The 22,144-nt window shown below is 43.6% G+C and overlaps 1 protein-coding gene across 4 annotated transcripts in view; it reads left to right on the plus strand.

The window, feature by feature from the left end:
* The first annotated feature begins 1,157 nt into the window (after positions 1–1,157).
* ABCC5 (ATP binding cassette subfamily C member 5) overlaps positions 1,158–22,144 on the plus strand; it is a 66,595-nt gene continuing 45,608 nt past the window's right edge. For all 4 annotated transcript variants that reach the window (XM_066622602.1, XM_066622603.1, XM_066622604.1 and 1 more), the window contains exons 1-2: positions 1,158–1,242; positions 4,434–4,616. In XM_066622602.1, coding sequence (XP_066478699.1) covers positions 4,488–4,616 — 129 coding nt within the window. In that variant the 5' untranslated portion in view covers positions 1,158–1,242; positions 4,434–4,487. The remainder of the gene's footprint in view (positions 1,243–4,433; positions 4,617–22,144) is intronic.

The following is a 22,144-nucleotide window of genomic DNA, read 5'->3' on the forward strand; positions in this document are numbered from 1 at the left end:
GATCCACATTTTCTTTGGTGCTGCCCGCTGAACCCTCCAGCAGGGAGGTCACTCTTGCCAGAGGAGCTTGTGGGGCAGCCAACTAGTGTTCATTTCCCAGATGTGGCCAAACCACGGCAGCCTGCGTTTTCTTGGATTTGTTCTTATCTGGTGGTTCATTATCACACCTTGTCCAAATTGTCTCGTTATGATGGCGATCAGGAAGAGAGACATGCGGGATCTGTCTCAAGCATCTCATTTGGAAGACCTCGAGCTTGTTCATGGCTGATTTGAGTGGAGTCCATGTTTCCAATTTATGAACAGGCAGAATCAGTGTTTGGAACAGGCAAATTTTGGTCTTGATGGAGACATTGGACGTGTGGTAGTTGGGGAGACAGGTGAGGCAGAGCCTCCCGGCTGGAGTCCTTTGAAAAGCACTGCTGCTGCCAGTGCTCAACCAACCCAGGCACAAAGCACACAAAGTGTGTGGGTTGAGAGTGCTTGAGCACTGGCACTTTTCAAAGGACTCTGGTGGGGAGGCTCTGGCTCATCTGCCTCCCCACCCACCACATGTCCCCGATACGTGTGTATGTCTATATATCTATATATAAATAGATATAGATGTGTGTGTGTATAAGTATATAAAGTAGATGTGTGTGTATAAGTATATATATATACATACACATACACGTGTATTAGTATATATATATGTACACACACATACATGTATGAGTGTACTTATATATGTACATGTACACACACACACACGTGTTATATATATGTGTGTGTGTGTATATATACATACATACACACACATACAGCTTTGGCTTTCCCGGCCACGTATGCCCTCCCTCCCTCCATTCACACGTGCAGGGCGTTCACGTGTCCACCCCCTCCCCCGTGAGGCGGCCAGAGCAGGACCTGAGCGAACGTTCCAGACCCAGCGGGGGCTGCGGCACCGGGCACAAAGGGGCAGAGCGATGGGCGGGGCCTATGCAAATGAGCCGGCTGCGGCCGCTGGCGCTCTGCATAATGGGAAGCGTAGTCTTCTGCGCAGGCTGATGTGAGAGCCCGGAAGGGAGCGTGGACTACAACCCCCGCGGTGCCCAGCGAGAGGGAGAAAGGGAGGGATGGGGGCTTGGGTGCGGCGCATGCGCGTTGAGACGGGTGAGCTTGAGGAACCGCTTTAAGGTGATTGGTTTGGGGCTGTTCTGTTCTTCGGCTCGAGGACCGCTGAAGGCTGTGGTGCAGCCGCCCGGCCAGGTAGGGAGTGGCCTGGCTGGCTGGCTGGCGCTGGCAGCCCTGAGTGAGGGGCCTGGGGGAGCCGGGCGAGTGTGAGGAGGCTCCGCAGGCGCTGAAGGCGCGTCCTTGGGAAGGGGTGTTAGGGAAGGGGCAGGTGAGGCAGTGGCTCCCCCGGGTCCTTTGGAAAGCGCCCCCAGCATGGCAGGTGAGGCAACGCCTCCCCCCAGAGCCCTTTGAAAGGTGCTGCTGCTGTTTGAGGTGAGGCAGAGCCTCCCCACCAGAGCCCTTCGAAAAGCACCACCACTGCCATGTGAGGTGAGACAAGTGTGAGGCGAGGCAGAGCCTCCCCACCTGAGTCCTTTGAAAAGCACCACTGCTGTGGGAGGTGTGCAAACACACAGTTGTGGAGCACATGGTTTTTGAGTGCTTGCACACCTCACACCGTGGCAGCACTTTTCAGAGGACTCTGGTGGGGAGGCTCTGCCTCACCTCACACAGCAGTGGTGCTTTTCAAAGGTGAGGCACTGCCTCACCTGCCTCCTCACCCACCACACATCTCTGGTTGGGGAGGAGGACTTGACGTGCCTGGGTCAGGTTTAGTTCAGATGTGTCTGGTGGTGCTGGGTAATAATGCTGTAACCTTAAGTTGTGGGGAGGCAGCAGTGGGAAAGAAAGATTGGGGACCTCTTCCAGGAGAGGTCTCAAAAACCCACTCATGCGTCTTTATGATTCATGTACAACAACGAGACCAGTGCCAGAGCAGGACATTCCCTTCTACACTCGTGTAGGTTCAGTCGCTGTTCCTGGTTTATATATATTATTCCATCTTCTTTCTCACTTGAAGGCTGTGTCTCTGGTCCATTTATGGGCTTGTGCCTGATCCGCTGTGGCCGCCTTTAACACGTTAGTCATCAATTCCTTGATGAGGCTCTTTGGGACCATGGTGTATTAGGGTCTTCATTTGGGTAGTGAAATAGAGGTCCTCTAGGAAGGGCATAAGGGGAACAGATGTAGAGAGCTGTTCAAGGGGCTACTGTGTGGGTCTGAGAGAGAGAGAGACTGACAGTGTCAGAGTAAACAATTTGGGAAGCTGAAGGGACAGCCTATGTATTTTTTGCTCTCAAATTGCAAGGTTCTGTCTCTTTAAAGTTGGTATTAACTCCTCTGACAGATTAGTACATCTTACAAGTGTAATAAAAATGAACTCCCTCTATGTTAATGTGGAAAGGGGGTAAAAGTTAATTCAGGGATTTTTGAGTGTCTAACTTGCCTGGACCCTTTAAAATAGGAGCCTCCACTGTGTAGTTTTGTGTGGAGTCGGCTGTGGTTATGACATGGGATGTGCAGGAAGCTTTTACAGGCTGAGGACCCCTCCCTTGTTTATGTTGCTGCTTGTTCCCAGTTGTGGAGGGAATGCTGCCTGAAGCAGGCTACCAATTGCTTCTTGTAGTTTTTATAGGAGAGTTGTATTTCAGGAGGTACAGGAGTTGAGGGCATCATGCAGATGCTGCCAACAGTTGTGAAAAAAGGTACATGAAAAAGGGAGTTTTAAACGTGAACTGTGTTTAGTACTGTTTAACTGACTCCACAGAGGGTGCTGCAAAAGAGGTCATGGATGACCTAGCAACATATCTGGCCGCAGAGAGATGATGCAGAATCCTCCGAATGCAAAACAGTTATGTAGAGGAATGTGTGGTGGTCTGTGAATGGGGTTGGTGGTGTCATGTCCACAGGGATATCTTGGTATGAGTAACATGAGAAGGCACCTTGAAGAGCTACCAATGAAGAGAGGCACTGACCTGGTAGTTTGCATCTTAGGAAAATAGCTTTGCTGCTAGTCTTTAAGAATTATTGGAAATAATTACAGGATTTTTGTATTTTACGAAATATAGTGGTAACAGGCTAGATTTGCTGATTCATGTCTTCTGAAGTTGTTTAATTCTTCCACTGATGGTATAGTATTACACACAAGCCCACACACACTCTCCCTTTCTAAATGCCCTGGAGGTATAAAATGTAATAGCATCCAAATAGTGCCAATGTCTTATTTGTTGCTGTCGCTTTTTTTTAAAAAAGAGAAAGAACAGCTAAGAGAAGAGAAAACATACTAACATGAAAGTTTTTAAATGGGAAGTGTATTCACCTTGGGTATACCATAGACACTGTACATATAAATACCAGCTGTACATGTTTTTAAATACAGTGGACCCGCACTTCAGTAGGGTAATCCATTCTGGAGACACCATTGCATTGTAAAAATATAATGTAAACCCAATAATGCAGTGTTTCTCTCACTGTGGGTTGCAAGCCAATTTCAGGTGGATCCCCATTCATTTCAATATTTTATTTTTAATATATTAACTTGATGCTACTATGTTATATGACTGCTTTTGGGGCAATGTTACACATCTGTACTTTTAACAGGCTACTCTGTATATGCTTCTAACAATGATAGTAAATGGAACTTACTCCTGGCCTGGGTAAGTGTAGGTGGGATTGCAACCTAGGATATTGGTTGCAACCTAGGGTATCCTGCTCTATGGTGTCATTTTCAGTCATGACATCACTTCCGGTGTGTTCTCATTCTGAAAAGTGGGTGCCAGTGCTAAAAGTTTGAGAACTGTTGCAATAATTTTTTGTCATTATTCTAAGATGTTGGGAGATGAAGTTTCTATTACTGAAACTTCTATTTCTCCTCTCTAAAAGTTCATTTAAAAAGTGCCTACTATATTTTATGGGGGCCATGGTGTACTATGTTCCTGGTCTTGCTGCTGGGCAGCAGGCATTGAGCAAGTACCACCAAACATTAGCTCAAGTACCACTGGTGGCTCCTGTACCACTTGTTGAGAAACACTGCTTTACTATATTGTAGATAATATAGACTTGAGATATGATGAAGCTGCCTTAAAAGCCATTTCTGCCCTAGGTTGCATATATGCAACAGAGACCAAATGTATACACCTGTGGGCCAGGCAAAAATGTGTTGTTAGTGACCTTGTTTGGTAGCTATATTCCTCTAGGATCATTTGGGGTCACTTAGCAGAAGTACATATGAAATAGTATCTGTTCTGCTTGGTAGTGCTGGATGTGCATTAGCCTGGCCCATATGTTGCAACAGGATTTCAAAACTGTAACTCAAGCCTGTTTTCAAGAAGAAACGGGGTACGATGGTTCTCAGGCAATACTGCTTTGTGTCTTTTTTTCTTTCCCAGAGTTTTCTGCTTGGCAAGTATATTTGTTAACCCTGGCGTTTACAAAAGGAGAGGATGAAAGATATCGATCTAGGAAAAGAGTATATTATACCCAGTCCTGGATATAGGAATGTGAGGAGGCAAAGCAGCCTGGATCAACGTGAAGAACAAGATGGGCTGAACTACCAGCAAGATAAGCACAAGGTCAGGAGCTGTGGGTTTGTTGCATTTGTCTTTCATCCTCCAGTTGTTGCAGGCCTGTGTAGCAGCTTACTGAATTACATGGTGGAATAGCTTTTAATTTTTTTATGTCAACTTTGTCTCTATTCAACTTTCACTGTAATGCACTTGTACAGTATGTTTTGGGCTTAGGTCTTTAAAAAAGACACCATATGCATTCATTATTGCTTGATATAAGTCTGTGGTGGGAGAGAGACTGAGGTTTTAACAAACATTCAAAAGACACTTATCTTTATGCAAATAAAACTATGTCAAAGAGGAAAAAAATTCAATTCTTGGCAGGAGTTTCCCATTTGGCTGGGTCATGTGGGTGTCACTTTGTTTCTTATGATCTTTCTATCATACTTCCTGCTCTACAAAGGCTAGTGAAGTCCCTTTTGGTATCAGTTGATTAACTGAAGCATATGTAATGGAGGAGGAGTAGCAGCGGATGGAGTGATGGAACAACCTTATCCTACAATCTGTGATACTGGTGCTACAGCCTAGCATAAGATGTATCCTGATGGCACTCTGTCTCCCTGTACTGAAAATCTTTACATCAACGGTCTCCAAGTCCAACATGCCAGGAATATCCTTTCCATTCCACGTTGCAACCTCCTTCACACAGCCTCACACCAGTCAGCCATTTCATCTGTCACCCCAGAACACTCTACACCAGGGGTGTCCAAAGTTTTCGGCAGGAGGGCCACATCATCTCTCTGACACTGTGTCGGGGGCCGGGGGGGGGAGAATTAATTTACATTTAAAATTTGATTAAATTTACATAAGTTTACATAAATTAATGTGCTTGAGGTGGAACTTATATGAATGAATGAAGGTCTTGCAGTAGCTCAAGGCCTATAAAAGACCTTGCACAAAGCAAGGCTGAACTTTTCTTTGCTGCCGCTACTGCATCACAGACATGAAACAGCAAGCAGTGGAGGGAGCCCTCATCCCACAGCTAATGCGAGAGGTCAAACAGTTGGCCTTCACACTGAAAGCAGTTGTGCTGGGCCAGTGCGTGCTCCAGCAAGTTTCTGGAGGGCCAGAGGCTCATTGGAGACTGGGGTCTCCCTGAGGGCTGCATTGGGAGTCCTCGAGGGCCGCAAGTGGCCCCAGGGCTGGGGTTTGGGCACCCCTGCTCTTTGCCCCAGTTATCTGGGGGAAGCAGCTGCCTGGCACAAAGCTGTGTGAAGAGCAGATGCAAAGAAAGGAGGCTGCAGTGTTGAATAGAAAGCCTATATGGTGCCCAGACAGAGCGCCCAAAGCCTATATGGCGCCTTTGTTAAAAATGTATCCTCAAGGCAGTTTTTAGTTGGAATGTAAATAACAATAAACCAACAATATCAACAAAAAGGAAGACTATCAAAAAACTAAAACCTTTTAAAAAAATGGAGGAGATTAAAAGGTTTTAATTTAGTGTGTCAAGACTAGCAATTAGTCATCCAGTTGGCCTTCATAGGAACCTGCTTCCAAAGCTGTGATGCAACCATGGAAGATGCTGTACCCCAATAGACTAGACTTCATGCATTGACTTCTTGCATAGATTTGATTTTAAGTAGACTTTCCCACACATGAGAGACTTTTTCTGCTGGTCATCGAAGTTAAATTTATGGCCACCATTAAGATCTACCCCCTCCCTCATGGCATTTTGGCAAGGGCTTAAAATATTTTTGTTTCATTTTGCTTTTGGGGTGTCTGCCTCCTGTGTCTCTACAGCAGTTCCTTGAGTATTTTTGCCTTTCTCCAATTGGTGTTCCCCCCATTGTATTTCCTTTTTCTATTTTTGCATTGTATTTTTCTATTGCTTACTGACTCTGTTGCAATGGTTTTCAAACTTTGAGGGAGTTTTACTTCCTCAGTAAGTCTTGCAGGGGAGAGGCAAAGGCAGTGACATGATCCTCAGATTTGCTTTGCTCAAGGGGGAGAAGGGGGGGTGTTTGCATTTTAACTAAGTAGGGCTAAGTAGGAGCTTAAAGGAGCAGGGGAAGCTTTACACGAACTAATGTGTCATGACCCACCAGTTTGAGAACCGCTGCTCTATTGTATATTGTATTTATATTTTTTTAATCTATAAATTGTAAGCCACCTTGGGCACCTGCTTTCAACAGAGGAAAGGTGGGGTAGAAATCTCTTAAATAAATTTTTACCAAAGCATCTTTAGCATGCATCACTGGGATGTTAATTGATTCCTTGTTGTTTATGTGCTGGGCATGACTATAATTGGTGTGGGTTGGTCTGTAAAGAAGTTGAAGTGTAGAGACAGTGTGGTGGGGATAGATGCTTTGAGATGGGCACCTTGTTAAGTTTGGTGAGGATTATAATTGAAACAGTTGTTCCAGCAGTTCATAAATTACGCTGTGTTAATAAATTACACATTATTACCAATAATGAGGACTACAAATCTATTTTTTCTTTCTTTTGACATGAGAACTGAGATCTTTGAAGTTCTTGACAAGCTTGTAAACCTTGGAGGTAATACAGTTCTGTCATCTCTGATGTGAGATCTTTTCTGTCAAGTCCTGATGGATTAAAGGGGGGGTTACTTTCATATACAGGTGAAGCTTAATCATTGGTAAGAGATTTAAACATGCAACCGAAAGTGAATCAAATTAAACCAACTAAGTGAGATTGATTCAGAGCTGGCACATTATGCATCTTTAATAATGCATTATTATTAATTATCCTCTGAGTACATAGCAGTTTATGTAGAGTGGAAAAGTGGATTCCTGTCCCAAAGGTTCACAGTCTAAAAGACACATGGGAGACAACAGAGGAAGTGGAGGGGAGTGGATGGTGCTTGAAATCCAGCAGTGAGGGAGATACTACTGTATGAGATGAACTATTTCAGTGCCGTATGATTGAAATTCTTCCTTATGTCTAGCCTAAATCTGCTTCCATGTAGATTTAACCCATTGGTTCTAGGCCTCTAATCGGGAGCCATGGAGAGCAAGTCCCCCCTTCTTTTGCATGATAGCTTCTCAGATGCTCAAAAACAGCTAAAATGTCTCCTCCTTTCCAGGCTAAACGATTGTACTCTTTAACTGCTTCTCCTCCTTAGTTTCGAAACTCCTCACCATCTTTAGCCCTCCTCTGCACCCACTCCAGCTTATCTGTGTAGTGTTTCTCAACTGGTGTACCACTGGTGTTACTTGAGGTGGTGGTTGGTGGTACTTGTGGGACTGTCAGACCCATCGCTTAGCAGCGAGACCAGCAACTAATGCAACAAGCAGCGGTAGGAGGCTCAGCTCAGCAGGTAGAGCTCCAGCATGCACTTTTTGTGTGCTTGAAAAAGCCTTTCCATCTGCCCTGAGCCTCTTATCATGTTTGTCTTACTGCAACTGGCCTCCCAATCTGGAAGTAACTGGTGATGACATCATTGAGATGATATAATTGCCAGTTCTTCCAGTGGTATTTTCAGTAGCTATGTTATGAGAAGTGGTGCAGCAGGGGACAAATGGTGAGAAAAGCTGGTGTAGAAAGTATTGGTATACAGTCAACTATTACTTCTCATGATCTGGATGCTGTGTTTGTCTCTGAACTCAGCCTAGCTCTGCATTGCTCTGTTTTTGTTTTTTTGGTTTCACAACTACATTATGCTGCAGGGTCACGTAGTTGTGGTCCACTAAGATATGCTAGTCCTTTTTCATACATGCTGGCTAGGTCTTTGCCATCTGTACTTGTGTGTCTGGTTTTCTTGTCCCTACATACAGGACTTTACATTTGTCGCTGTTAAAACTTCATCTTCTTGTTATGGACCCAGTGATAAAGTCTGTCAAGATCAGGATCATTCTAAATCCTGGTTTGGCCGTTTCCAGGTCTTTCCTCATGGCATAGAACTTTGTATTTTTAAAATGCAGAGCATGTACAGTGCTACTCTCAGTGGTGGCTACCAACGTGTGCAGATACTTATGACATACTTTCCTGGCTGCATGCTCTCTGAAGAGAAGCAGTGATCAGCACCTGCTCAAAGCTGATAGTGAAGGGCAACCCTGTACAGAGCACCATTGGAGCAATCTAACCTCTGCAAGGATTTAGTGAACAGTATCTCAAAAAGGCTTTTATTTTTTTGATAGAGGAAATGGCCACCAACTAGTAGGGCCTTGCAGTGTGTAAGTGTGTTCTTCTCCAGCAGGTGAAAATGGTGATTCAGACAAAATGCTAGAGGGATAGCTATGTTGCTTCTGTTTCTGCAAAAGTGGAGTCTCATGGCCCAGTTTTTTTCTCAGTTGGTTTTTGCAGGTTTCCTGCTGGAATTTGGAATATTAAAGAGAACAGTACAGTAGGGCACTATTTCAAGTGCTGCATCAGCTTGCAGTTGTTGCCATTACTGTTCTTCGGCTTGGTGCTGTAGTCTGTGACTTGGTAGAATGTCCTTGTTGTGCAGGGTGGGGGAGATGGAAATACCTGTCTTCTGTTTTCAAATGCAGATGGTGATACTGAGCAGTTCAGTTGCTTTTTCTTAATTTGCTGCTGTTGCCAAAATTCATGCTCTTTATGTGAACTGTAGCAGTCCATTGTCAAGTTGCTGGTGTCAGCAGCATTACTCTTTGCAGGCAGCCTTTTAAGTTCAAGGATTTGAGCCTTGCTGTAGCCTTGCCTAGTGACACTTTTTGGGATTGGCTTATGCCTGCAGATGTGCTTACACATTGTGTAAGATCCTCAGCAAAACAGATTGCAGCAGCTAGAAATGGATTTTTCCCTAGTTAGTGTACTGTGTTTTGAATTTTCTCTGCTCTGTAGTGTTATCCATCTGGCCAGTAGAACTTGAAGTGTCTGTTGAAGGTACTGCTGTGAACTGCAAGTGTGAAACTTTATATAGGAAATGGAAGTAGAAGTGTAAAAAGTATGGGAAATAAAGTCTCCTGTTGGATAAACACAGCAGGAGAACAAAGTTTGGATTTTAATAAAGAAAGTTGGGAACTTCAAGGGCTTAGGCTCAGTAGGCGTATGAGGGTTGAAGTCAAGTGCACTATGTTGCCAGCATATGGCTGGCTATGTTGGTACTTTTGTAATAGCTCTTAGTCCTCAAGAGCTCAGACTAGCTCAGGCTATTAAGACGAACGTCCATTCCAACTTCTGGGCAAACCTCTGAAACAGGATATAACTTGGGGACTTCATGTTTTTCTTTTGTGTAATAGTGTATGTACTCCTGGGTAGCTTGAATGTTCCAGGAGGCTTTTCTTCCGCTGCTGCCTCTTCAAAGCTGATACTAGGCCCTGTCCCCCCACGTAGTGGCAGGTTGACAACTGCCATCTTATGAAGCAAAGAGGTTAGCAAGCAAATAATATTTCCGTTTGCTTTCCATTTGCTGCAGTTTTTGAAGTTATAGACCTTTGTCCCATATACAGAAACGAACCACCCAGGTTGAGAGGTAGTTACACAAGTCATCAGTGATGGTTTCCCAAGAAGTGCATTTGCCTAAATGGCTTGTGAAGGAGTGTTGATGTGGGAAGTAATGCTCATTACTTGTCATTGTGAGCTTCCATTTCTCCCAGTGTTGCAACATCCCCCTTGAGTCTGTCTTATTAACAAACCTTCAAAAGGTTGTGTCTCTGTGTTAGTCTATAACTTACAGTCTTTATGTTCAAATAGTTAATGGGATTTTCTACTGTACTGTGTAATTTGAAAATACAGTATGTGTAGTTCATCAGCATGTGAAGTTCATTCTGCACAGAAGTTTCAGGTGCTCAATATTCTGTTAAGTTACGGATTTTTTGGAAGACATTAAATTGATGAGGAAGGACTTCATTGTAAAGTTTTTTTGATGGCAGCATCACAAATTCCATTTTAGAGGTGTCCTTGGAAGTACTGTGATCTGCAATGTCCATGTTAGATTTTCTCTTAAACTTTGATTACAAAAACTGTGGTAGTCAAAAACTTGTACTTGACTACAAGAACTAGGCAGCACTGGGGTGGGGGGGGAAGGGTGGAACAGGGGCAGGGAGGGCTGTTTCTGGAAGGTGAGGGTGGAATAAGGGGCAGATCAGGCTTGGTGGGTGGGGGGAGGTAGGACTGGCAAAGCAGGCTTACTCTGTATCCTATGCCTTCTTCCTAAACCTTTCCCCCCAACATGGACTTCTTGGACTTGCACTGGCTATTTAGCCAGTGCAGATCCAAGTAGCCCCATTGGGCAGCCTGGGGCTTTATACGGGATAAGGAGACAAATGTCCCTTTACTCTGATTAGACCTCCGTCCTGCTCCTCACCAGCGCTGGATATGGTGTGGGCTGTGTATCCTTGTGTGCCAGCACTGGTTGGGATTGGGCTCCCTCTGTCCTCCGTATGTACCGATTGTGTTCTGAAGGTTTGTGCAAAAGGCAAAACATACATAGCACAGTCAGCTCTTGCTGGCCCAATCTGGTCACACCTGTGCAAAAGCACCGCAAAGGATGTACTGCTCCTGTGCAGAAGCACTGATGCGACAGTCTGTAACTTGGATGCTCATAATTTGGGGAGGCAGGAAACCGAGATCTCCTTTCAGAAGAGAATTTGGTGACACTCTGTTTTTAAAGTAAACTTTTTCATCAATGTGAATTGGCAGCTTTGGGCCACCTACTCCCTTTGATTTTACTGAAACGAAGTTCTCTGTTAAGAGAATTTGAGGCGTTTAATTTGGATAGATGTGTGTGTTTGAGGCTGAAAATCTAATTTCATATCTCCTATCCTGAACATTCTGACCTTTTATCAGAGGGGCTGAACTAGACTGTTTTGGGAACAAACACTGAACCCTGACAGTTGCTTCTCCCACACTTGCCTGAAATAAGAAGAGATCTTACTGTTTGGAATGACTTGAGGTTGTGGTGGTGAACTTAGTGGAAAATATCAGCTGGGTGTGCAGTAACAATGAAGAAGGCAAAGTTTGTGTCTGGTGAGTTATTAGGAAATGAATATTTCCTGGATTTATACTTTTCAGAAATATGATCAAAGCACTTACAAAACACAGTAAAACTCCCAGCAGTTGGACATAGTCTGGGAGTGGGCTTCTAGCCCTTGTGCATTTGCTGGCGCACCTGGCTTAACTATGATGCCCCGAGACAGGCTACAGAAGCTGCTTGGGGGACAAACTGAGCAGCTTGGCTGTAAGTAGTGACCGCATTGCTGTAATAGCGACCATGTTGCTATAGCAATTGGGGTCTCTAGATCTGGGGATTGAGAGCAGGATAGCACTTTCAGAAAAGGCTCCATTTCCCTTTAAGGCGAATGACCCAGAAATTGGCAGCAATGTGATCACTATGATTGCAATACTGCTAGGCAGGGAGGGAGTTTACCTGGGGTGATATGACTCTCCATGGGGAGCCTGTGACCCCCTTTGCAGCCCTTCCCAAGGCCTGAGAATGTTCTTTCTTCCCAAGAAAGAAAAAACCTACTTCCTGTTTTGGGACAAAAACTGGAAGTGGCATTTTCCCTTTTCTCAACATCTTGAAGCCTCAAGGAGGGCTGCAGAGGGGGTTGTAGGCTCCCTAGACTGTCTGGAGAGCCATAGTGACCCCAGGTAAGTGAACAAACCCCCCTGCCTGGCAGCAGTGTAATCATAGTGATCACATTGCTGCCAGTTTTTGGGCTATTTACCTTAAAGGGGAATGGCCCTTTTCTACTTTCTCTGGTAGGTCATGTTCCACCAGTTTGAGAATCACCGCCCTAGACTTAAATTCACAGTGGGCTGATTGATTGCCCAGGGCAGTCTTCCTAGTTGAACCAGGAAGGGAACTGTTGGCTCTATGGGCAAGCAATCAGTCGCGCAGTTCATTCTTTCTCTGTGGAAACCTCACAAGGGCATCTCTGCTTCCCTCCCCACATTTTCACTTTTGGGAACTGCTGCAGTGATTAGTATGGAGAAGTTCTCTATGGGGAGCATAGACAAAAGAAGAAAAAGAAAGTGGAGCAAAACCCTGCATGTGTTGATTTTTATTTTTTGAGGAAAAATAAGTCCCAGGGCATATTCAGTTTGCATATTGAGTAAGTTCATGGCAGTGAGCATGATGTATCATGGAAGCACTCAAGTTCAATATTTTTGAAGTAGGTAACCAGGGTATTTAAGGCCACTGTTAACAATTGGTAAGGGTTCAGTGGGTGATCATGGAACTGACGTGAAACTAATCTTCTGCAGTTTGGTAAGAGACAAGCCCATCTCAATGGGTTGGGCTGGCTACCTGATATTGGAGAGTTGCCTGGACACAGAACTTGGTTGGATTGTGATTGCTCCTATTTTATACAGCTTGTATACATATGATTCTTTTTTTTTTGAATACTTTTTTTATTTATTACAGATACAGGTAAGGAAGACTGGATAAACTTAGGACTGGGACTACACAGGTTACACATGAGGGTATTGGCCATCGATTACAACATACATTGGTGCAAACTAAATTATTCATTAATACAAAAATTATCCTATTTATCAATCTACTGATTAATAGTTTAACTAAACAATCAATGCTTTCTCTAAAATTATCTATCCAATCATAAAAGGACTTCAAACTTTTACTTATACAGTCTTCCTGCCACTAAGCTAATATTTAAAATAAGGTTTTTCTTATCTGATTCTTAGTTTCTAATATCGCATTTAAGAGGAATGTCTCCAATTGAAATGGTAATACAGACTTCAGTATCTCTTATAACATGTTATATATCACTTTCCAAAATTTCTTTACTTTTTCGCCATTCCACCACACATAATAAAAAATTCCCTCAATTCTTTACTGATCCAACATGTTTGATGATCGAGGGTTAGTTAGTTGGCAACCTTCAGTCTCGAAAGACTATGGTATCGCGCTCTGAAAGGTGGTTCTGGAACAGCGTCTAGTGTGGCTGAAAAGGCCGATTCGGGAGTGACAATCCCTTCCACACTGGGAGCAAGTGCAGTCTGTCCCTGGCCTGTCTCCCTGGCTATGGGCCTTCCTTCTTTGCCTCTTAGCCTCAGACTGTTGGCCAAGTGTCTCTTCAAACTGGGAAAGGCCATGTTGCGCAGCCTGCCTCCAAGCGGGCCGCTGAGAGGCCAGGGTTTCCCACTTGTTGAGGTCCACCCCTAAGGCCTTCAGATCCCTCTTGCAGATGTCCTTGTATCGCAGCTGTGGTCTACCTGTAGGGTGCTTTCCTTGTATGAGTTCTCCATAGAGGAGATCCTTTGGGATCCGGCCGTCATCCATTCTCACGACATGACCGAGCCAATGCAGGCGTCTCTGTTTCAGTAGTGCATACATGCTAGGGATTCCAGCACGTTCCAGGACTGTGTTGTTTGGAACTTTGTCCTGCCAGGTGATGCCGAGAATACGTCGGAGGCAGCGCATGTGGAAAGCATTCAGTTTCTTCTCCTGTTGTGAGTGAAGAGGGTACACTGTGATCGAGGGTACACTTTTACTATTTCCTTTAGAATAAAATACCATCTGTAGATTATTTTATATAACTTTCTTTTAAAAAATAACCCTTATTTATCTTAATACCACTTAATTTTTGCAATATTTATATTTCAAATTTTCATTTACATCTATTTTGATTTAATATGGTAAAAAAAATTTCTACGTGTTCAGCCATTTTAATTTTCTGTCTTAGTGCTTGCTTTGTTCTATCTTATCAGTGTTCTTTCTTACTCCTCCTACTGCTTCTTCCACTTCTTGTTTTTCTTCTTAAATCTTTCAGATTTCTTGGCCCCTTTCTGTTTTCCTTTCTTCTTCTGTTGTTTTTGGATTTAATCCATAAATTCTTCCTCTTCTTGAGACAGCTTGCTCCCTGAACGTTTCCTCTTTTTTCTTCCTTAAGATTCTTAGTTGTTATAGTGACAATTGCTTCTTCCGTCTTCTGTCTCATTTCAAAATACTCCACTTCTTTAATTTCACCCGACATTTGATCCATTTTTTTTCTTGTCGATTGTTTGTAATCTGTTCCTGTGTGCTTACGAGGGAGGAGCTTGTTTGCTTCATTTGTTCAGATAATTTTCTGACCTGTTGTTCCATTTCTCTTGTAAAATCCATCAAGAAATTCATTAATAAGGTCTGGCTTTTACTAACGTCCTTTACATTTTTAAATGCCATTTTTATCAAAATCAAATCCAGCCACTTCTTGTAAGGCTAATTTCCAATTTTTGTATCCAAAAAGTATAAGTCAATATTCCATGTCCAGTCAATATCGATGCCAAATCAGTCAAACCATTAAAGAGTCATCCAAATCTTTATCTTGCATCCCTTCTTCCAAAAAGGGTGTGTGAATAATCCAGGTCAACAACACAGTCAAATTAAGTTAGTATGCCTTTAAATGAGCAGGGCAGATTTCAAGCCTCTTGCTAGGAAAACGAAAGTAAAGTTTTTTCAGCAGTTGATTATTAGTCATTTCTTTTCCTTGCACACCATTAAACAAAATAATCTTGTGTTTACTCCAGCAGGGGTTTCTTTAGATCCAGATTTGCTCACTTCCCCTCTGGGCGGCTACCGGCCAACGTAAATAATCTTAAAGTTATCTTTTCCTCCTTCCAAACTCTTGATTACACTTCTTGTTATTGTCTTTTAATGATCCAAGGTTACTTACAATTTTAAAACTTTTTTTGCTATCATATTGTTGTATCTAGGCCGTGGGAGGGTGAGTTCTCAGCTTTCCGAATCTCCAAAGATGGCGACCGGGATACGATGTGATTCAGCACAGAGCAAATGGGGAAAAATCCTTGAAATTGCCTGTTTCAAAAGACTCCCCCGTTCAAGCTCTCAGCTCTTCATACCATCTTCTTGGCAACGAAGCGTGTCTCATTTGTTGAGGAACATGAAAAACACATGTATTTAGCAATCCCCCCAGGAGCCCTCCGAGGTTCACTGCTGCTTTGCTGAGTGTTGGCTCCGCCCCCCCACATATAATGATTCTTAATAAACTCTTAATAAAAGATTTAAGTATTAAATTAACTCAGACTTCTTGCTGCTGCTGCTTGCACTGAGGACCTTGGTACTAAAAAAAGAACAGGGCTGTACTTTGACAAGGAAGCTGCCCAAACTTCAACCATCTTCCTCTTGAGGATTTTTTGACCTTTTTCTCTCAACAGTGTCAGGAAATCCTTTGGCACTGGATAGTGTTTCTTTCTTCTCCTCTACCACTTCAGACCCTTCCTTTGCCTGTGTGAACCAGTCATGTCCTGGTTGGCAGCAGGTAGTTCTGTGGCTTGATGGATATCTTTCGGAAATGGTGCAGTAATGTGGTTGCCTCTTACATTAATGTGAAAAGAAGCTTGGATGTGATCCTTGGAAAAATATAAGAAAATCCTTGTTGGATCAGATGAAAGGCCCAACTTGTTCAGCATCCTAATTTCCACTGTGGCCAGCCAGATGCCTCTACGATGAATACAAGCAGAAGCAAAGGGTTCATCCCTTGCCAGTGTTGCTTACCTGCAGCTGTTATTCAGAGGCATACTGCTGCTGAGCTGGAGATAGAATGAAACCACTATGACTTGTCATAGATTGACTTGTTCACAAATTTGCCTAGTCTCCTTTTAAAGTTTTCTGAACTTGTAGCCAGAACCACATGTGTCTGACCTGAATCTCCTCCCAGCAAATTTCATTGGATAACCCCTCTTTCTACTGTTGTGAGAAGGAAGACTATCACATTCTCCCCTCCATGCATGATTTTATAGGCCTCAATTATGTATTTTTATTTGCCTTTTAAAACTAAAAAAGCCCAAATACTTTAACCTAGTGGTTCTCAGACATTTTAACCCAGGACCCACGTTTTAAAATTATAGTCTCTTGTGACCCACTAGCAGTGAACATAAGAAGAGCCCCTCTGGATCAGGTCAAAGGCCCATTTAGTCCAGCTTCCTGTATCTCACAGTGGCCCACCAAATGCTTCAGGGAGCACACAATACTACAAGACACAACCTGCTTCCTGGTGCCCTGCCCTGCATTTAGCAATCTGAGGTAGCCTACCTCTAAAACCAGGAGCTTGCACATACCTACCATGACTTGTAACCCGTGATGAACTTCTCCTCCAGAAATTTGTCCAGTCCTCTCTTAAAGGCATTTAGGCAAGATGCCATCACTACTTCCTGTGGCAAGGAGTTCCACAGACTAATTACATGCTGGGTAAAGGAATATTTCTTTTGCCTGTCCAATCTCTCCCAACACTCACTTTTAATGAATGTCCTCTGGTTCTGGTGTTGTGTGAATGTAAAGAGCATCTCTCTATCCATCCCTGCATAATTTTGTATGTCTCAATCATGTCCCCCCTCAGGTGCCTCTTTTCTAGACTTTCATTGAGCTGTCCACAAAGCACCCCAAGAACTCTCTCCTGATCTGTCACAGACAGCTCAGAACCCATTAGCCTTTATGTAAAGTTTTGATTCTTTGCCCCAGTATGCATGAATTTGCATTTGCTTACACTGAAATGTATCCATTTTGCCGCCCAGTCTCCCAGTTTGGAGGGATCCTTCTGGAGCTCCTCACAATTTCTTCTGGTCTTCACCACTCGGAAAAGTTTGGTATCTGCAAACTTGTCCACCTCACTGCTTAGCCCTGTCTCCAGGTCCTTTATGAACAAGGAGTTCATGGAGTGTCCAGTGATGTCATGGCCTGAAGTGGCATCAAGCAGGAAATTTTTTTTAACAATTCTAGGCTGCAATCCTATCTACACTTACCCAGGAGTAGGTCCCATTGACTACCATTGTGAAATGCATATACATTGTAGCCTGTTTAAAGTACAGATCTCCCCAAATGTAGTCGCATACCATGTTTGTATCAAGTCTAATATACTAAAAATGAAATATTGAAATGAATGGGGACTCACCTGAAATTGGCTTGCAACCCACCTAATGGGTCCCGGCCCATAGCTTGAGAAACGGTGCTTTGGCCTTTCCTTGTAGGGAAGATATTCTATTTCCCTCATAATTGGTTTTCTCGTGCATCGCTTTCAGCTCAACAATATTTTCAAGATATGAGACCAGAACTATAGACAGTTTTACAAATATGGTTGCACTATGGAGGACTACACAAATGTCAAATTATTTGCTCCTTTGAGGAGTTGGTGTTCTTGGTAGTGAAGGACCTTGATGGGAAGAAAACAAGAGACGTGTGACCAGGTTGCTGAAGTAATGAGACTCTTGATATCCATTAATCAAGGCTAAATGTCCTTCAAAATGGCTATTGCAGCCAAGCCTTTAGATTTCCAGTTTCCTTGATGTGAAGAGATTCTGCAAAGAAAAAATACATATTAAATATGTTAAATATTAAATTAAATATGTATTAAAAATGCTGAACCATAACAACCATATCTGTAAAAGTTGTTTTTCTGTTCTGTGTTGGGGCTTCTGAGAAGAATGTTAACGAATGTCTGAAGTTAGCATTGGCAAATAGGTGGCAATAGGGTGAGAAGAAACTTGGGGCCTAATCCTATCCAACTTTCCAGCACTAATGCAGTCAACAGGGTGCACTCTGCATCCTCCAGTCGGAGCAGTCATGGATTCCTCCTCACACTAAGGGAACATTTGTTCCTTTACCTCAGGGCTGCATTGCAGGTGCTTCAGTGCTGGATAGTTGGATAGGATTGAGCCCTTGGCTGCTTATTCACCAGTAGTAAAGGTGGTGTCCAATGAAGGCTGCCTGATATCCTAATACTGTACCAACTAGAAGTGAATTCTTGAGCAATGACTGAAATGTTCATGATAGGATTCTGCTGTGAGTGTTATGTGGGTAAATACTTAAAGCAGGTTGAAATACAGAGCTTGGGGGTTGGGATGTGGCAGCTTCTGTTAATGCAATGGTTCTCAAACTTTTAGCCCTGGGACTCCTTAAAATAACAGTCTGTTGGGATTCATCGGAAGTGATGTCATTGACCTGAAAGTGATGTCGTGGCTGGAAGTGACATCATCAATTCAGTCTTCGTACCTAATGGTGATCAGCCAAAGGTTCCATTACACAGCATGCTTGTGCTATTGTTTTGCATAGCTTGGAATTCAAACATTCCAGCTCTGAAGTCAAACTAGAATGTAGTTTGGATTCTTCTCCAACCACACAGCCCTTCCCCCCTTTCCAGCATCCCTATTCAGGGCAAAGCACTATGCCTCTCTCCCATCAGGAGCCTGCCCTGCCCACCAGCTTTGTGCCCTGTATTTTCAGCTCTCTATTTTCAGTGGCAGCTGAACTAGATACTACCTGACCCACCTGAAATTGTTATGTTTGAGTTTGCTATCCTGCTAGCCCTGCAGTTTGAGAAACAAAGTCTCAATGCATTCTTTGATGCTCTTCTAAATAAGGGTATCCATATACGCCTTATGACTATCTTAATTCCCCACTTTCCCTTATTTTTTGACACTGCTTCCCCGAGGCTCTTGTGTCTGTTCAGCAACCTGAAGCTGTGGGCAAGCAGCTTTTGTCCTCTGAAACACTGGTATCCCCCAGTCACAGATTTTTTTGTGTCTGTAGAAGCTATTCATCTTAGAGAGAGCCTGCATCTGTCAATGAGCAGCCTAACCTGTCCAAATAAAGGGCTGGAGTGGAGAAGCTAGGTGTGGCTTGATGAAGGCTTTTTTTAACCCTGAGCACATAGGAAGCTGGATGTGTCCCACTTGCTTCTTCTGTGAATACCTACTGCTGGGACATGAGCATGCACCCAGTCTCCAGTAAGAGTAAAGGGCCAGGATTCCTTTGACAAATGTAAGTTGCTAGTGTTAGGGATCATTTCTAACTAGAGGTGATCAAGAACTTTTTAGTTTCATTTGTTTGCTATTTTTACTCCAAGTCAACTTGCAAACTTTACAGGGTTTAAGGTAACAATGGGTTGAGGCTGGGATGGTATCTGTGGGCAATTTTTTCTGATTGGTATCCCAGACTCATCTGTAAGGCATTAATGGTTACTTCCATTTGATCAAACCTTTTCTTTTTGCTTGTCTAGCTGAGCTAAGGCTTTTTTCTTCAGCCTGCTTGTACCCACTGCTTTACCCACCCCTTTCTACTATTTTGTTTAATCTCCTGGGATGTGATCCACCCACTCCCCTCCTCCAGGCTGCAGTGGGGAAGGCTTTTTTGAAGTACAATCATTTTTGCTTGTCAAGATAATACAGCCCTTTGACTTTTATGTCAGTGTTGGACAGGCTACTGCAAAGAAACAGAAGATGGCATGAAGCACAGTGAGCAGGAGTGCACCTCTGGCACCATCCCCCCAGTGCTATGCCTCGCTATGTCCGTCCCCAATTTTTGCACATTAACCAGGAGGTCTAAAAAAGGCACTTTTTAGATCCTAAAGTCTACATATGGAGGTTAGGCGCAGGGCTAGCAGGATGTGGAGATATTGCAAGCAGAGATAGCAATGTACCACTTACCCAATCCATGTGTCTGCTGAGGAGGGGGACTGAAAAGACCTTATATAAATATTAAATATTGCCAGTGATACTTTGTTAACTTAATACATATGTATTGCTTCCTTCCAGGCATGAGGAATCAAAGGTGAAGGGACACATGGGATTGTAGTTTCTGGAGAGTTATTTCAAAGGAAGTAGTTCTCACAAAGACTTCAACTGCCATAGTCCCTTCTCTGCTCTTTTGTTCTGTTTGGAGGGGGGAAAAAGTCCCTTCACTAGTAGTTTCAACCACCCACAAAGGGATGGGGGGAGAAGAATGGAGTTGTAGCACCTGAAGATAGAAAAGTTCCTTGATGCCATCTTATGCCCTTTGTCAAATGGAGCTGAGCCTGTAAGTGGCTAATAATAAGCCAAGCTAATGAGCCAAGTTAGAGAGGCCGTAAAGGGCAAGGGAAGCTTCCTTCCATAAATGGAAGTCTTGCCCTAATGAGGAGAATAAAAAGGAACATAAACTGTGGCAAAGAAGGTGATATGGGAGGCCAAGAGAGACTATGAGGAACACATGGCCAGCAGCATTAAGGGGAATAATAAAAACTTCAAATATGTTAGAAGCAGGAAACCCACCAGAAAAGCAGTTAGCCCTCTGGATGGTGAGGAAGGGAAAGGGGAGATAAAAGGAGGCTTAGAGATGGCAGAGAAATTAAATGAGTTCTTTGCATCTGTCTTCATGGCAGAAGACCTCGGGCAGATACGCTACCCGAACAGCCCCTCCTGACCGAGGAATTAAGTCAGATGGGGTTAAAAGAGAAGATGTTTCAGACCTCATTGATAAATTAAAAATAATTAATCACCGGGTCCTGATGGCATCCACCCAAGAGTTATTAAGGAACTGAAGAATGAAGTTGCTGATCTCTTGACTAAAACATGCAACTTGTCCCTCAAAACAGCCACAGTGCCATAGGATAGGAGGATAGCAAATGTCATGCCGATCTTTAAAAAGGGAAAAAGGGGGGATGTGGGAAACTATAGGCCGGTCAGCCTAACATCTATACTGGGTAAGATGGTGGAATGCCTCATCAAAGATAGGATCTCAAAACACATAGACAAACAGGCCTTGCTGAGGGAGAATCAGCATGGCTTCTGTAAGGGTAAGTCTTGCCTCACGAACCTTATAGAATTCTTTGAAGTCAACAGGTATGTGGAAGTGGGAGAACCTGTAGACATTATATATCTGGACGTTCAGAAGGCGTTCGACACGGTCCCTCACCAAAGGCTACTAAAAAAACTCCACAGTCAGGGAATTAGAGGACAGGTCCTCTCATGGATTGAGAACTGGTTGGAGGCCAGGAAACAGAGAGTGGGTGTCAATGGGCAATTTTCACAATGGAGAGAAGTGAAAAGCGGTGTGCCCCAAGGATCTGTCCTGGGACTGGTGCTTTTCAACCTCTTCATAAATGACCTGGAGACAGGGGTGAGCAGTGAGGTGGCTAAGTTTGCAGACGACACCAAGCTTTTCCGAGTGGTGAAGACCAGAAATGATTGTGAGGAGCTCCAGAAGGATCTCTCCAGACTGGCAGAATGGGCAGCAAAATGGCAGATGCGCTTCAGTGTCAGTAAGCGTAAGGTAATGCACATTGGGGCAAAAAATCAAAACTTTAGATTTAGGCTGATGGGTTCTGAGCTGTCTGTGACAGATCAGGAGAAAGGATCTTGGGATGGTGGTGGACAGCTTGATGAAAGTGTCAACTCAATGTGCGGCGGCAGTGAAGAAGGTCAATTCTATGCTTGGGATCATTAGAAAAGGCATTGCAAACAAAGTGGCTAATATTATAATGCTGTTGTACAAATCTATGGTAAGGCCACACCTGGAGTATTGTGTCCAGTTCTGGTTGCCGTATCTCAAAAAGGATATAGTGGAAATGGAAAAGGTGCAAAAGAGAGGGACTAAAATGATTACTGGGTTGGGGCACCTCCCTTATGAGGAAAGGCTACAACATTTGGGCCTCTTCAGCCTAGAAAAGAAGCACCTGAGGGGGGACATGATTGATGCATACAAAATTATGCAGGAGGTAGACAGAGTGGATAGAGAGATGCTCTTTACACTCTCACACAACACCAGAACCAGGGGACATCCACTAAAATCGAGTGTTGGGAGAGTTAGGACAGACAAAAGAAAATATTTCTTTATTCAGCTTGTAGTTGATCTCTGAAACTCCTTGCCACAGGATTTGGTGATGGCATCTGGTCTA

This window comes from Tiliqua scincoides, chromosome 3 (assembly GCF_035046505.1).
Source record: "Tiliqua scincoides isolate rTilSci1 chromosome 3, rTilSci1.hap2, whole genome shotgun sequence".
In the NCBI taxonomy this organism is placed as follows: Eukaryota; Metazoa; Chordata; class Lepidosauria; order Squamata; family Scincidae; genus Tiliqua; species Tiliqua scincoides.